The 13,971-nt window shown below is 35.7% G+C and overlaps 1 protein-coding gene across 3 annotated transcripts; it reads left to right on the top strand.

The window, feature by feature from the left end:
• The first annotated feature begins 753 nt into the window (after positions 1 to 753).
• On the top strand, positions 754 to 11,334 carry LOC117620881 (26S proteasome non-ATPase regulatory subunit 2 homolog A). Of its 3 annotated transcripts, XM_034351122.1 has the most exons (26): positions 771 to 943; positions 1,286 to 1,386; positions 2,331 to 2,451; positions 2,586 to 2,645; positions 2,809 to 2,876; positions 3,081 to 3,123; positions 4,203 to 4,268; positions 4,662 to 4,700; positions 4,795 to 4,877; positions 5,339 to 5,453; positions 5,666 to 5,740; positions 6,289 to 6,447; positions 7,265 to 7,372; positions 7,458 to 7,562; positions 7,652 to 7,792; positions 7,867 to 7,971; positions 8,257 to 8,478; positions 8,626 to 8,739; positions 8,816 to 9,031; positions 9,399 to 9,458; positions 9,543 to 9,656; positions 9,748 to 9,833; positions 9,951 to 10,059; positions 10,382 to 10,560; positions 10,641 to 10,763; positions 11,003 to 11,334. In XM_034351122.1, exons 1-25 carry the CDS (start codon positions 830 to 832, stop codon positions 10,714 to 10,716), a joined length of 2,679 nt encoding a protein of 892 aa, XP_034207013.1. In that variant the 5' UTR covers positions 771 to 829; the 3' UTR covers positions 10,717 to 10,763; positions 11,003 to 11,334. The 3 variants fall into 3 exon arrangements, with proteins under 3 accessions (XP_034207012.1, XP_034207013.1, XP_034207014.1); XM_034351121.1 differs by lacking the exons at positions 4,203 to 4,268; positions 11,003 to 11,334 and adding an exon at positions 3,535 to 3,600 and having other exon boundaries at positions 754 to 943; positions 10,641 to 10,895; XM_034351123.1 differs by lacking the exons at positions 5,666 to 5,740; positions 11,003 to 11,334 and having other exon boundaries at positions 10,641 to 10,895.
• The last annotated feature ends 2,637 nt before the right edge of the window (positions 11,335 to 13,971 follow it).

Below are 13,971 nucleotides of genomic sequence, written 5' to 3'. Positions count from 1 at the left end.
ATTAATGATAATTATTAAGTTAACTAAATTGATTATCATCGCTTAGTGAGGAGCCTGTAACTCTTGATAAGAGTTTTGACTCAACTCAAGGTCTTCTTCTTCACCACGGCTAGCATTTCTTTTCTTTTGTTTTCATTTTTTTGTTTGTTATTTATTTATAATATGTTTATTATTATAATAAATAATAATTGTTATTATTATTATTGATTGGGCTCTCTCTTTGTATTTTGTATGATCAATATAATAGTACATGACTCGATGTATGATCAATTATGATTTATTTATTTAATTGATAATTTGATAGCATTTCAATTAGATTAATTGCAATTGATTTTTTAAGATTAATCTTTGTTAAATTCTAAAGGAATTTGATTGTCTAATTTTATTTTATTTTATGAACTTTTAGTCCTTTATTTATTGCCCCTTCTCTGAAAAAATATTGAATCCATCACTGGACACTTTATTAGTTTTTAACTACAAAAAGTGAAGTGTAGGTGCCAAAAACTTTTTGCTCGGTGCTAAATGCAAACACTCCTAATAATTAAAGTGATATTTTTACAAATTTCTCAAAACAATTTGAAGATTTTACAGATAATATTGTTGTCCTTGGCAAAAGGATAGTACTATTATATGGGCCTGTTAATGCTGTATCGAGGCCCACTAGTGGAAGAGATAATTTTGTAACCCAACAATAGAACGGGTCGGGTTAAATCGAACTCATTACTATAAAGTCCTCGAACCAGCGGAGAGAGTGAAAAGAAAGTAAGAGGTCCGAGCTTTTTCTTGTACAAGAGGAAAGCAGAAAGAGGAGAACACGAGCTCTCTGAACATGGCGCCACAAGATCCAAACACCCCAAGCGGCATCGGCAAGCGCGATGAGGAGTCCGTCAAAGTGCCCGCCAAGGATCCCAAGAAGAAAGACGAAAAGAAGGATGAGGATTTGGTAAGCAATTCTAAGGGTTAGGGTTTCGTTAACAGCCTGTTTGGTTCCTCGGAAAATTTCTTAAGCTGAAGTTCTTGCATTAGACTATTTCTAACAGTATAACTTTTTGGGCTTGTTCATGGCTTCTGTATCAAAGCTTAGTATTTTCGAATATAATAATCTAGTCTTGTCGTGTTTAAATGGTCATTTTGTTAACAATTTCCTGTGGATTCCTGTGGAATAGAACTACACTGATGAAGTGAAGTTACGGTGATGGGTTCGACTATGGAACTGATGAACAATGAGTTTTAGTATTCTTTGTGAGTTTGCTTATTTACCTTGCTGCATCCATTTCACCTGCAGTCTGAGGAAGATTTGGAGTTGAAGAAGAACTTAGAGTTGTACGTGGAGAGGGTTCAGGATCCTAATCCTGCGTTGCAGAGGAATGCTCTAGAGAGCATGAGGTATAGCATTTTCTCCCCCTAGAAGTTGCTGTAATTGATCCTCAAGCAACTTGTTTTGTAAGTTTAACTTGTGTCTAGTGGTTGTGCTTATAACGTAGTCTTCACTGTCTATGTGGTTTTTATTTTTATTTTTATTTTTATTTTTATTTTTAATTTTTAAATTTCTGGTAATCACTGTCTGTGTGCATTGCTATACTTTCTTTCAAGTCCCAATTCATTTACCTCAATTTTTTGTGCTCACTTTTACGGGAATAGAAAAATGTGGGGAAATGGTCTGGAAGAAAGATGGAAGAATTTGTATGAAATTCGAAGAGAAAAAATTACTTGTACACTTAAGGAGGGAGCCAAGTATAAATGTTATATTCACTTCCTCAGTGTACTGAATTGCTTGATGCTTTATCTGCTATTATAGGTTTTACTGCTACATATGGACTTCTATCTACAGGGCTATTGAATAAAAGAAAGAAACACCAAGTTTGAGCCCTTCTCTGTAATATTTTTTGTTTTCATGGTAAAGAGGCACAGGCAGAGAGAGGTTGATTTTGGGGTAATTTTATTCTTCTAGTGAGTCTCTAAAGAGATATTTGTAGTTAGCAATAAATGTGGAACCATAGAGATGGTAAATCCAAAAGTTCTCTGGTGGGAAAAGTGTTTTTTTAATTTTAAAAACATGGTTAGGATGCAGTTGAAACTGGACCTTCTAAAAAATGTAAAATTATGGACCTCAGAGTGCTTTTCTAACTTTTACTGATGCTATTATGTTGTGTATTTATTATTATTACTTTTGGAATTAAATTTACATATGATTGATGTGTAATAAGTGATTAATGTTATGTTTCACTTGTTTAGCTCTTCTTAGTTGTACTAAGTGATGTGTACTAAGTACTAAGTGATGTGTACTAAGTTCTCTGTGGCCTGACGTCACATAATATTTCATCTCTTAGGCAGGAAATCCGTACCTCAACTAGCTCCATGACTTCAGTTCCGAAGCCATTAAAGTATCTTCGTCCGCATTATGGAACTCTAAAAGCATTCTATGACACAATGGCAGATTCAGATTTGAAGGTATAATTTTTTCACATAAAAAAGGGATAATTTATCTGTTTCTTATAAAAAAAGGTCTAATAAATCTTTTTCTACCCTGCCCCCTTTTATTTTATTCACTGCAGTTTATTTAATCTTTCTTCTCTTACTTGCAGAAATACCTAGCAGACATATTGTCAGTTTTGGCACTGACCATGTCTGCCGAGGGAGAACGGGTATGCCTGACTATGCTAGGACTTCTGCTTAATATATTATTCTTGTTGATTGGTTTAGTTATAATGTATCCATACTTGTATCCTTCATTTACTTTTTGGTTTACCGTTCTTGTGATATTCTAAAGTTTTGTATTCATTTTGTCTATGTGCCTACCGCTTTCAGGAAAGCTTGAAGTACAGATTGTTGGGTTCAGAGGGTGATATTGGTTCATGGGGCCATGAATATGTCAGGTCAGAATCATCTAGTTTAGGACATTGTGATCAGCATAGCCTATAGTGACATTTTGTGATATTTTAGTGACATCATTTTTAATCTGGTTATGTTTTTATGGGGTTTCAAATGTTCCTTATTGGTGGTGGTTGAATTTGTGTTCAAAAGAGGCATATATAAAACCAAATCTTGTTCTCACTACTGGTCGACTTTCTTGTAATCAGGAACTTAGCTGGAGAAATTTCTCAAGAGTATGCTAAACGGCAGGTTTGATATACATCCATTACATGTGTTATAATGTTGTTCGGAAAGTTTATTTAGCTTCTTGGAGCGTTTGTTACATGGTTCTCCGTTATTTCTTTATTTGTGCACATCTAAAACTCAGATCATTGGTCCTTGTGTACTTAAATTATATCTAGAAATGCATGCTTGCAATGCATAATATTTCAATGATATTATTATCTTGACACAAAATGAATGGTCATTTGTTTTTGTTGATCTATATCGCATGTGTTGGATAGTTCCGTTGCTGTATTGTCTTCACATGTCTGTCCTTGTTATATGTAATTTTTTTTTTGAGATGTGTGAATAAATAGACAAATCCTTTAATACTTCATGCTATTCTTTACGGTCTGTTGAAAATTGATTCTGAATTTTGCTTTGTTATATCTGTTACAGAGTGAAGAGGCTCCAATTGATGATCTAATGGAGCTAGTGCAGCAAATTGTTGCTTTTCACATGAAGGTATGATTTGTAATGTGGAATTTTTTCCTTCTAACTAGGGTAGAAAATCAAGTTAACACCGTTGGCATAAATACTTCGGGTTCGAAAATCCGTAATCAGGCTCCTTTTCATTTGTCTTTTAAATGGAGTTTTAGTTCTTAGTATCTGTTCGGTTGCAATCAAAAGCTTGAAATAGATAATGAGACATTATGCAAAAAATAAGAGCAACTGCAGAAATGCTTCTTTTTGATGCATTTCAAGCCCTTTGATGTCAATTGAATGGGTAGATTTCTAAAGCTCTGTACCTCTCCATCTCCAATTGATGATCTAATGGAGCTAGTGAAAATTCTGTTGTAAACAGTGACAATGTTCATGATTTGTAAACTGTGGAATTTTTTCCTTCTAACTAGGGTAGAAAATCAAGTTAGCACATATGTTCTGAAATCAGGAACTTAAAGCTTTTGACGTGGTTCGGAAAATCTAAATCATTATTTGTGCTCCTTCAATTTGTGCATTTTTAATGGAGCATTAGCCTTATTGTACATGTCTGTCCTTGTTCTTCAAATCCTGCTATGGTCTGTTGAAAATTGATTCTGAATTTTGCTTTGTAATATCTGTTACAGAGTGAAGAGGCTCCAATTGATGATCTAATGGAGCTAGTGCAGCAAATTGTTGCTTTTCACATGAAGGTATGATTTGTAATGTGGAATTTTTTCCTTCTAACTAGGGTAGAAAATCAAGTTAACACCGTGTGGCATAAATACTTCGGGTTCGAAAATCCGTAATCAGGCTCCTTTTCATTTGTCTTTTAAATGGAGTTTTAGTTCTTAGTATCTGTTCGGTTGCAATCAAAAGCTTGAAATAGATAATGAGACATTATGCAAAAAATAAGAGCAACTGCAGAAATGCTTCTTTTTGATGCATTTCAAGCCCTTTGATGTCAATTGAATGGGTAGATTTCTAAAGCTCTGTACCTCTCCATCTGGAAGATGGACAGAAAATTCTAAATTTGTAAACAGTGACAATGTTCACTAGCTAAACTGTATTGGTTTTGGTTCTAATTACTTCTGTCTGAATTGCAGCACAATGCTGAACCTGAAGCTGTTGACCTTTTAATGGAGGTAAAATTATTTATATTAATTTTTCAATATTGTTTTCCAGCAAAGCCTTTATACTTCCTTTTCTTCTTGGGACTGATGGCTTGACGCATGACAGGTTGAAGATCTTGATCTGTTAGTTGAGCATGTTGATAAGACAAATTTTAAGAGGACTTGTCTCTACCTCACCAGCTCAGCAAGGTAAGTGACCTTGAGTTAAGAAATTTCGGTCCACATGTGGCATTCTTTTGGGGAAGAATTCTCATAACTACTCAGAAGTTTGATTGATTAAGTTCATGACTTTTTAACTTTTTAATTTATTAAAGAAGTTCGTAATTTGGGATGTGGCTGAAAACTTATTTTGTGTGTGCACATATATTAGTTAGATGAAAATATTCAGATTCTAAAAATCAGAATTGTAAGCATGTCTTGAGTTGTCTCAGTAAAGTATTGAACTAATTCCACCGCTATAGGTGCAAATACCTGCCTAAGGACTTGAAACTGTTTGTTTCTGAATTCTTCACTTTTGCTTCTTCGCATATGATGTAGTATGTACGTATGATAAGCAGCTGTAATGTGCCAATGTGAATTTTTGTTCTCTCATTCTCCTCACCTCTCCTTTCATTTCCCAGTGTTGACATTTTCTTCTTAACATATTGCAGATACCTTCCTGGACCAGATGATACATTAGTTTTGGATATTGCATACCTGATATACATGAAATTTGAAGAATATCCGAATGCACTTCAGATTGCGCTTTTCCTGGACAACTTGCAGGTTTGTGCTATGTAACAAGTTTGGATTTTATAATAGATGATATGTTTTATAAATTATAGCTGAGTAAGCCCACATATTATTGTCTTTCTGATGAGTGTGGGAGAAGATTATGTTTACGGAAATGAGAACTTTGCTTTATATGTGTGTGTGTGTATATTGCATTACATGCATCTGAAGGTTTCGCTGTAATAATTGTAAGTATTTGTTTGCAGAATGTAAGGCAGGTCTTTCAATCTTGTGATGATCTGCTACGTAAAAAGCAATTTTGTTACATTCTTGCTCGACATGTAAGTGTTAAGTTTTCTTAAATTTTGATTTGTATGTTCTTTATACGAAGGAATGCATGATTATGTTCCTCATTAAAACAATCCAATCAATGTTCTAATTAGAGTGATTTTCATCTGATGATACGGTGGTCAAATTTTAGTTCAATTCCTTGACTAGAGAGTGGACTGTAATGGGCTTGTTCTGGGTGGTGAACTGTATCATCTTGTTCCATGTGTGTACAAGTGCGCGTCTGTGTCTCTGTCTCTCTCTTTCCCTGCTTCTCTGGTCTTATGGGGGACAAATGCATAAGAAATGGAGGTTAATTCATTTGTTGTATCTTAAGATGAGCGGGCACATGTAGTTAGGTGCTGTTGGACAAGTGATTGCCATTAGTTGAACAACCCCCCCCAAAAAAAAAAAAAAAAAAAAAAAAAAGCAGTAGCCTTGGAAATATTTTCTTCACCTTGCCTAAAAGTTATTAGCTTGACATTGATGTCATATGGTGTATTGTTTATGGCTTTTTTTTTCACTGGTACTGATTTTGTTCGCATTTATGATTATTATGCAGGGTATTAGTTTTGAGCTTGATGATGAGATGGTTGCAGAGGATGATGACAGAGAGGCATTGCAGGATATTATCAACAACTCTAAGTTAAGTGAGGGTTATCTTACCCTTGCTCGTGATATTGAGGTCATGGAGGCCAAAACTCCAGAGGATATCTACAAGGTTTGAACTTTTGATTACCTATTATTTTTTAATATGGATCTTCCATACATATTAATCTTTACTGATGTCGAGAGTTCTATTTTATTTTTTGTATATATTTTGTGGAGTTAGTTTCTGTTACGAGGGATTGTACTGCATTTAATGTGGTAATAGTTTACTAACTTAAGTTAGACATTTTGCTCACATTAGTTTACACATTAATGAGTAGTGATGCTGGTTTATGTTACCTCCTTGTCATTTGTGGTAAACATACGATCAACTAATTAAAATATATTATTTGTAACGCATCATGGGTAAGACCTATCCAGCTTTCATTGTCATCATCATCATCAATTAGTGTTTTTTGTGATTTCCATTTCAAATGATATGATAAATTTGTATCCAGTTGTGTTTATTTTTGGTGAAAATGAAAATTATTATGTTTAATTGCCTTTCATGTCTGGCTAATGGTTCGAAACGTCTGATGACAGTTTTATCTTCTAGGATAGTCATTGTGCTATTACAATGTAGGGGCTTTACATATGTGATAGATAAAGATCAAATTCATCTCCCCAAAACAGTACCAGCAATTCCGTATTGTTTTTTGCCAGTAATGATGTGTAAATCGTTACAATGTTATTTATTTTCATTCTAGGTATCCTTCATTATGCCAATTAGTTGGAATTATTTTCATATTTTTGGCAATAAGTCTGTTTCTGTTGAATGGCTAGTGATAGCAAAATTTTTTAAGATAACCATATTTCTTTCAATTCCATTTTAAAACCTTTTTCTCCATTCCCTTCTCTGATCATCATGATTTTCTTGGACTTTGGTTAAGGCACACTTACTTGATGGCCGAGCAAGTGCTGGTGCTAGTGTTGATTCAGCAAGACAGAACTTGGCTGCAACTTTTGTTAACGCCTTTGTAAATGCTGGCTTTGGTCAGGTAGGATTTTCGGACTTGGTACCTGCTAAATGTTGTCAGGTTGAGTTAATTGACATGTGTTCTTTGATTTTTCTTTTTGGTGCAGGATAAGTTGATGACAGTCCCATCAGATGCCTCAAGTGGTGGTAATTCTGGAAACTGGCTTTTCAAGAATAAGGAGCATGGAAAGACCAGTGCTGCAGCAAGTCTGGTATGCATGCCTTTGCAACCCTGGTTACTTTACCCTCATCTTAAAAGTTTTAAACTGAATTTTAAAATCTTTGTTATCCTTCTTGACAGGGTATGATTTTACTATGGGATGTCGACTCTGGACTTGCCCAAATTGACAAGTACTTCCACAGCAATGATAACCATGTTATTGCCGGTGCATTGTTAGGGGTTGGGATTGTCAATTGCAGTATCAAGAATGATTGTGATCCTGTGGGTGCCTTAATCTTTTCGTCTGCTGAATATAATGTTTCAAATATATCTCTAAATCTTAATCCCTTTTCCAGGCGCTGGCACTTCTGGGCGAATATATTGATAAAGAAGATCCATCTATCCGAATTGGTGCAATAATGGGCCTGGGGATTGCATATGCTGGTGCTCAGAACGAGCAGGTAACGTGTCTTTGAAATTATTTTTTCCTGTTGATAGATCAGGTAGGCCACAGCAAACTTTTCCCTTTAAAATGAAAATGACCTACTCCTTGGCTCATGCTCGGCTCAAGAATTACATCAGCAGAATCACAATCAGACCCGCAATGTTCTCTAATCACTACTGCTCTTGGTTGCGTTGACCATTAGAAGTTCTTAATTTGAAGTTTGCTATTTAGTTGGTCTTTGGATTGAACTGTTGTAATATGTTTATTTCCATTTAAAGCTAACTTATCTTTCTTTTTTCAGATACGTAGTAAGCTGACTCCTATACTTAATGATGCAAAAGCTCCCCTTGATGTTGTGGCATTCACTGCAATCTCGTTGGGGCTGATATATGTTGGTTCCTGCAATGAAGAGGTCGCTCAGGCAATCATATTTGCATTAATGGACCGAAGTGACTCAGAGTTGGGGGAGCCCCTTGCTCGGCTAATTCCCCTCAGTCTTGGACTTCTGTACCTTGGGAAGCAGGTAACATTCTCCTTGTGCAAAAATATGTACTTTTTCTTTCCCTAATTGATTTTAGTTTCTTTTGATGTTTGTTGTGCAGTTAAAGCTTGTGTTTTCAATTCTTTTCCACCATTCTAATTGTCTTTGGAATTTACTTGGGTCTTACAGGAAAACGTTGAAGCCACAGCTGAAGTTTCAAAGACATTCAATGAAAAAATCAGAAAGCATTGCGATATGACTCTGCTTTCTTGTGCTTATGCAGGAACAGGCAATGTTCTTAAGGTAATATTTTAAGGCTGCTTAATTCTCATTTGAGTTCTGTGACATGTATTAAGTTGGGAACTCTTCTCTCATGCAGGTTCAAAACCTTCTCGGTCATTGTTCACAACATCTTGAGAAGAATGAAACTCACCAAGGACCTGCTGTGCTTGGAATTGCTATGATTGCAATGGCTGAAGAATTGGGAGTTGAAATGGCAATTCGTTCATTAGAGCATCTTTTACAATATGGAGAACAGAATATCCGTCGGGCAGTACCTTTGGCTCTTGGTCTCCTTTGCATATCAAACCCCAAGGTATTAATCTGGTTAGCTGAGCATCTTTGATATCTAATGATGTGGTTGTTTATATGAGTGATTTCCTTCAAATTTATCCCTATTCAAATCTGGAATCAGTTTGGAGAAAGTTAAAAGCCTTTAAAAGCAAAACTTTTACCTTCAATGCTAGCTCAACTGTCCGGGAAATCTAACTATTCATGTCTTGTGAGTTGGAAAAAACATGGAACAGTAATTGTGCAAACGAGTTGTAGTGCTTTTGTACGCTTATCTTTGCATCTGTTGATGGTAATAGTGCAGGTTCTGAAAGAGTTAAAGGACTACTGGTATATCTTTCATTGAATTTTTGCCTTTTCTCACTATTTTGTTAATTGTGTATTTTTACCAGGTCAATGTTATGGACACATTAAGCAGACTTAGCCATGATACAGATTCAGAAGTAGCAATGGTAAAATATTACAGCAAGCTTTATCTCCATTATTCACTTGGTTTCCGAGTTGATAAGTCTTAACATTTTATTTGGATGCTTCAGGCTGCAGTGATTTCCTTAGGTTTGCTAGGTGCAGGAACCAACAATGCTAGAATAGCTGGCATGCTTCGCAATCTTTCAAGTTATTACTACAAAGATGCCAGCCTTCTTTTCTGTGTAAGACATCTTATGAGTCCTGTCTTTTTGTTCATTCATTTGCCCTTGGAGTTTTCCAGTGTGCATTTATATTCTTTGGCCACTGTTTCAGGTGCGAATTGCTCAAGGTCTTGTGCATTTGGGAAAGGGTTTATTAACTCTAAATCCATATCATTCTGATCGCTTCTTGCTATCACCGTAAGTAACTTTGTTGTGGGAAAATGTTCTAACACTCGTCATGAAATGGGCCTTTCGCATCTTTACCGGCTTCATTGTTTTACTCTTAACTTCTATATATTATCTCTTCGCATACAGGACGGCCCTTGGTGGAATCATAACCTTGATGCATGCATGTCTTGATATGAAAGCCATCATTTTGGGGAAATATCATTATGTTCTCTACTTTCTTATTTTGGCTATGCAGGTTGGTGTCTGATCACCGTATTTTTTTATATTTTCACCCCATTCTAGCATCACATTTTATAAAAAAGACCCTTCAAGTCCAATACTATAGAAAAACTCCATGTTGTACTTTCAAGTGAAAAAATTGTGACATTAAGAACCAATTAGAAAATGGCTAGTTACTAGTTAAGGTTTTTTTTTTTTTCCTTTTCTCCAAATAGGCTCTCTTAAGAGTTTTTGCATAAAATATCATTCTAGAATGGGCCTATTTGTGAAAAGCCCATCTTTTTTGTATGCTGCCTTCTCAAGGTCGTTTTGTAATTATTTTATTGTTCGTGTGCTAGCCGAGAATGTTGTTGACTGTGGATGAGAATCTCAAACCATTGTCTGTCCCTGTTCGAGTGGGCCAAGCTGTTGACGTTGTTGGTCAGGCTGGTCGTCCCAAAACAATCACTGGTTTCCAGACCCACTCGACACCCGTTCTTCTGGCTGCCGGTGATAGAGCAGAGCTGGCTACAGAGAAGTACGAATTATTCCCTGTAGAGTTCCTCTGTTTGACTTCTTGTTTGATCACTTGAGACACTAACAATTGTTTTTATGCAGGTATATCCCCCTTTCTCCCATCCTGGAAGGGTTCGTCATCTTGAAAGAGAATCCAGATTACCGGGAAGATAACTAGTTTTGCTAACCATGACATTTGCCGAGCTCGTCTATGGATGCTTTCTGGTTCATCGTGCAAGTCCGGAGTCCGTGCGAAGACCAGCACTGGGCTTCTAGGATTGAATTCGGATGCAGGTTGGTTCCAGCCTTTGTATTCTTTTGTGTCACCCAGGAAGTTAGCGCATCTATGGGAGTTAGATGAAAGCTCCCATCCTGGAAGTTGAGGAAAAGAGAAAGGATTACCGGGAAGATAACTAGTTTTGCTAACCATGACATTTGCCGAGCTCGTCTATGGATGCTTTCTGGTTCATCGTGCAAGTCCGGAGTCCGTGCGAAGACCAGCACTGGGCTTCTAGGATTGAATTCGGATGCAGGTTGGTTCCAGCCTTTGTATTCTTTTATGTCACCCAGGAAGTTAGCGCATCTATGGGAGTTAGATGAAAGCGCATACTTGAATGCAGTGATGAGGAAAATGTGAAACGGCTGTTCAATGCCAAAAAATTTCATGGAAGCGTTTATGTAACTTATCTTCAGTAACTGATTGTAATACGGTATCATTTAGATTTGTTCTTCCTTTTGGAGCGCGCTATTACAATCTGTTTTTCAAGCCTTCATTTATAGATGTTACAAAAAAGTAGACATTAGAATTGTGACCCACAAAAGACAAGCATGGTGTTCAAGAAAAATGCTAAAATGATTATCAATTTTTTTTAAACAAAAATGATAATCATTTAATTAAGTGGGTAAATAGTTTTGGATTAGAGATACTTTGCAGTGACAATTTGAAGGAATAACTGAAAATAGGCAATTTTGGATTATCAAAATTACAAATTTAGTTATATGCCATTTTTTAGTTTATTTTTGTGTGTAATAAAATACCTATATTACCCTTGTACTATGGATTTGAGAGGGAAATCAGATTTGCCAAAAAACCAAATTAGATTCATTTTCTCCGTTCTTGCTAGTGCTTTCTCAATGTTGGAGCAAGAGGAGCTTCCATTGAAGCTCAGTTCAGGTCCAACTATATTCTTCATCTCTGATCTACAATTTTCAATATTTCATCTTTGATTTTTTGTTCTAAAATCATGCTTCTATTCATTTATTTTTTTGCCGGATTGTTCGGAACCTCGAACGAACCTCAATCAGATGCACCTAGCTCTACTCCTCTTTCGCCACGTCATTATCGTCGTCGTCGTCATCATCGCTATCGTTGTCGTCGTTTGGTTTAGACTTGAGATTTTTGATCTTTTGCTTCAATTATGTGTTTCACTTCATATTTTAGTTGATTTTCGGAATGTATTTTAAGCTTTCATGATCGATTTATCTTTGGTTACAATTTCAGTTATGGATCTCATTTTTGTTTAACAATGTACTTTTATGACAAAGTGTTAACAACATAACAGTATACTAGCAGTGTTATTTTCCTAGACTGGAACATTACAGCCATTAATCAACATGAACACAAGCTGTATTATTACCCTAGACTGGAACATTATAGCCATTAATCAACATGACAATAAAGGTGTGGAACATTACAGTCATTAATCATAATGATGTGTTAATGAAGCTACGGTTTTCAAGACATTTTGTTTGTAATGAATTGTTTGGGGTTTTTTTTTTAATAAAATTGGGCTAGGTTTGTTTTGAGTGCTTTTAAAATTTTTTTGTGTTGGACTTCTTTTAAATTGATCAATGACAGTCACGTAATTTCTGGGAACTTCAACACCAAATTCTTATGTATTAAATGAGTTTTGAGTGTGTTTCTAAAGTGCATTCCATGTGAGATTTTTTTATAATTTCAGCCCTTATTTTAGGTATATTAGTGAAGCAATATTTTTAGGTTCCAAAGCTTTTTAGTTTTGCTTGGAAAGCAATTTTTTATTTTTTTATTTTTTTTGGCTCAACTTCAATGTGTCTAAGGTGAATAGAAAGCATCTAAACAAACTAGTGATTCACATTTTTCAATTATTTTTCTTTAATGCAAAAGTTTATTTTTTGTCCCTATATGACAGGATCCGCCCCGAATTTCTCAGAATCCGGGACGAATCTTGTGGTATTTCCGACATTAATCTGATGAGGGGCCGGCTAATTAAAAGAGACGAGACTTTCTACCGAAATTTCGGAAGAATCTCCCCTGAAAACTGGACATTTCCTAAAAAATTTCAACATGTTAAAACACATTTAATAACAACAACCAACATCATGCACAAGATAATAATATGCACTTTACATAATAAGCCTCCGGCCTTGCAATTAACCCTAACATGAGCGATAACAGAGTATATCTAACGGAATTCAGTTTACAAAAAAATGAAGTTCAACATAATTAAAAATAGATGAAAGTTTGCCCTACACAAGCTTGGCTCAGAGTTCACGACTTCATACAGCTGCTTGATTCAAGACTATCTACTGCTTTGGGGGCGGGGGGGTCGGGGGTGGGGGAACAGAAAATTGTGAGTGGACAAAAACAAAGTTTTGTTAGATTTGAAAATAACATAATATAACCCCCACTATTTAGAAAACGATGCTGAAAACGACATGCTTTCAACATCGAGATAGCTACATATATGTATTTATAGTTAAGTCAAAACTAAAGTGAAACCCATATTCCGTAGTAGTATACCACAACATTCAAAACCTTTCTCATTTTCCCCATACTTTGTTAGGGTTTAGGGTTTAGGGTTTAGGTAAACAAGAACGAAAGTATGGATATATATATATATATATATGACCACTACCAAACTTTTATCGGGGAAACAATCCAACCGGGGGATTGTTTGACTAGACCACATGGAAGAATCCTTAATTGACCATGTGGCTAGGGAACGAGCCGTCGAACTGGGGATTGTGCTCACCAGTACGTACAACAAAATCCTCAATACTCATACGCCGGTGACAAGTCTTATGCACGCAGACTAACCCCGCTAAGAGTCAACAAAACGCCTCGTCAAGGATGCCCGGGTTCCGATACATCCAAGCATAACACAATTCCAAGTATCCAATCCCAGTATTCCAAATCTGAGGAGGTTCATAAGGTAGTGCTTATAGCACTCAAAACTGACATAAACCATAACCCAACTTATATTCCATAATCCCTTTCCAACAAATCCATGTACCACACACATCCAAGTATAGATAGAAATTCTCAAAAATAGCACATATCCATTCAAAATATTCATAATCTGCAATTATTCGAATATAATTCCAATACTTTCATAATAGTAGTATATTCAACATTTATAAATACATAATAACTCAATAATCCAAGAAATCA

The sequence above is a fragment of the Prunus dulcis genome, chromosome 3 (assembly GCF_902201215.1).
Source record: "Prunus dulcis chromosome 3, ALMONDv2, whole genome shotgun sequence".
Taxonomy (NCBI): domain Eukaryota; kingdom Viridiplantae; phylum Streptophyta; class Magnoliopsida; order Rosales; family Rosaceae; genus Prunus; species Prunus dulcis.
Note: the sequence above shows the minus strand (reverse complement) of the source record. Positions and strands in the feature narration are given on the sequence as shown.

Coding starts and splice junctions, on each gene's coding strand:
- LOC117620881 (XM_034351122.1), top strand. CDS start 830: ATGGCGCCACAAGATCCAAACACCCCAAGCGGCATCGGCAAGCGCGAT. Junction 2,646..2,808: donor TGTCTGCCGAGGGAGAACGG/GTATGCCTGACT, acceptor TACCGCTTTCAG/GAAAGCTTGAAGTACAGATT. Junction 8,479..8,625: donor TTCTGTACCTTGGGAAGCAG/GTAACATTCTCC, acceptor TGGGTCTTACAG/GAAAACGTTGAAGCCACAGC.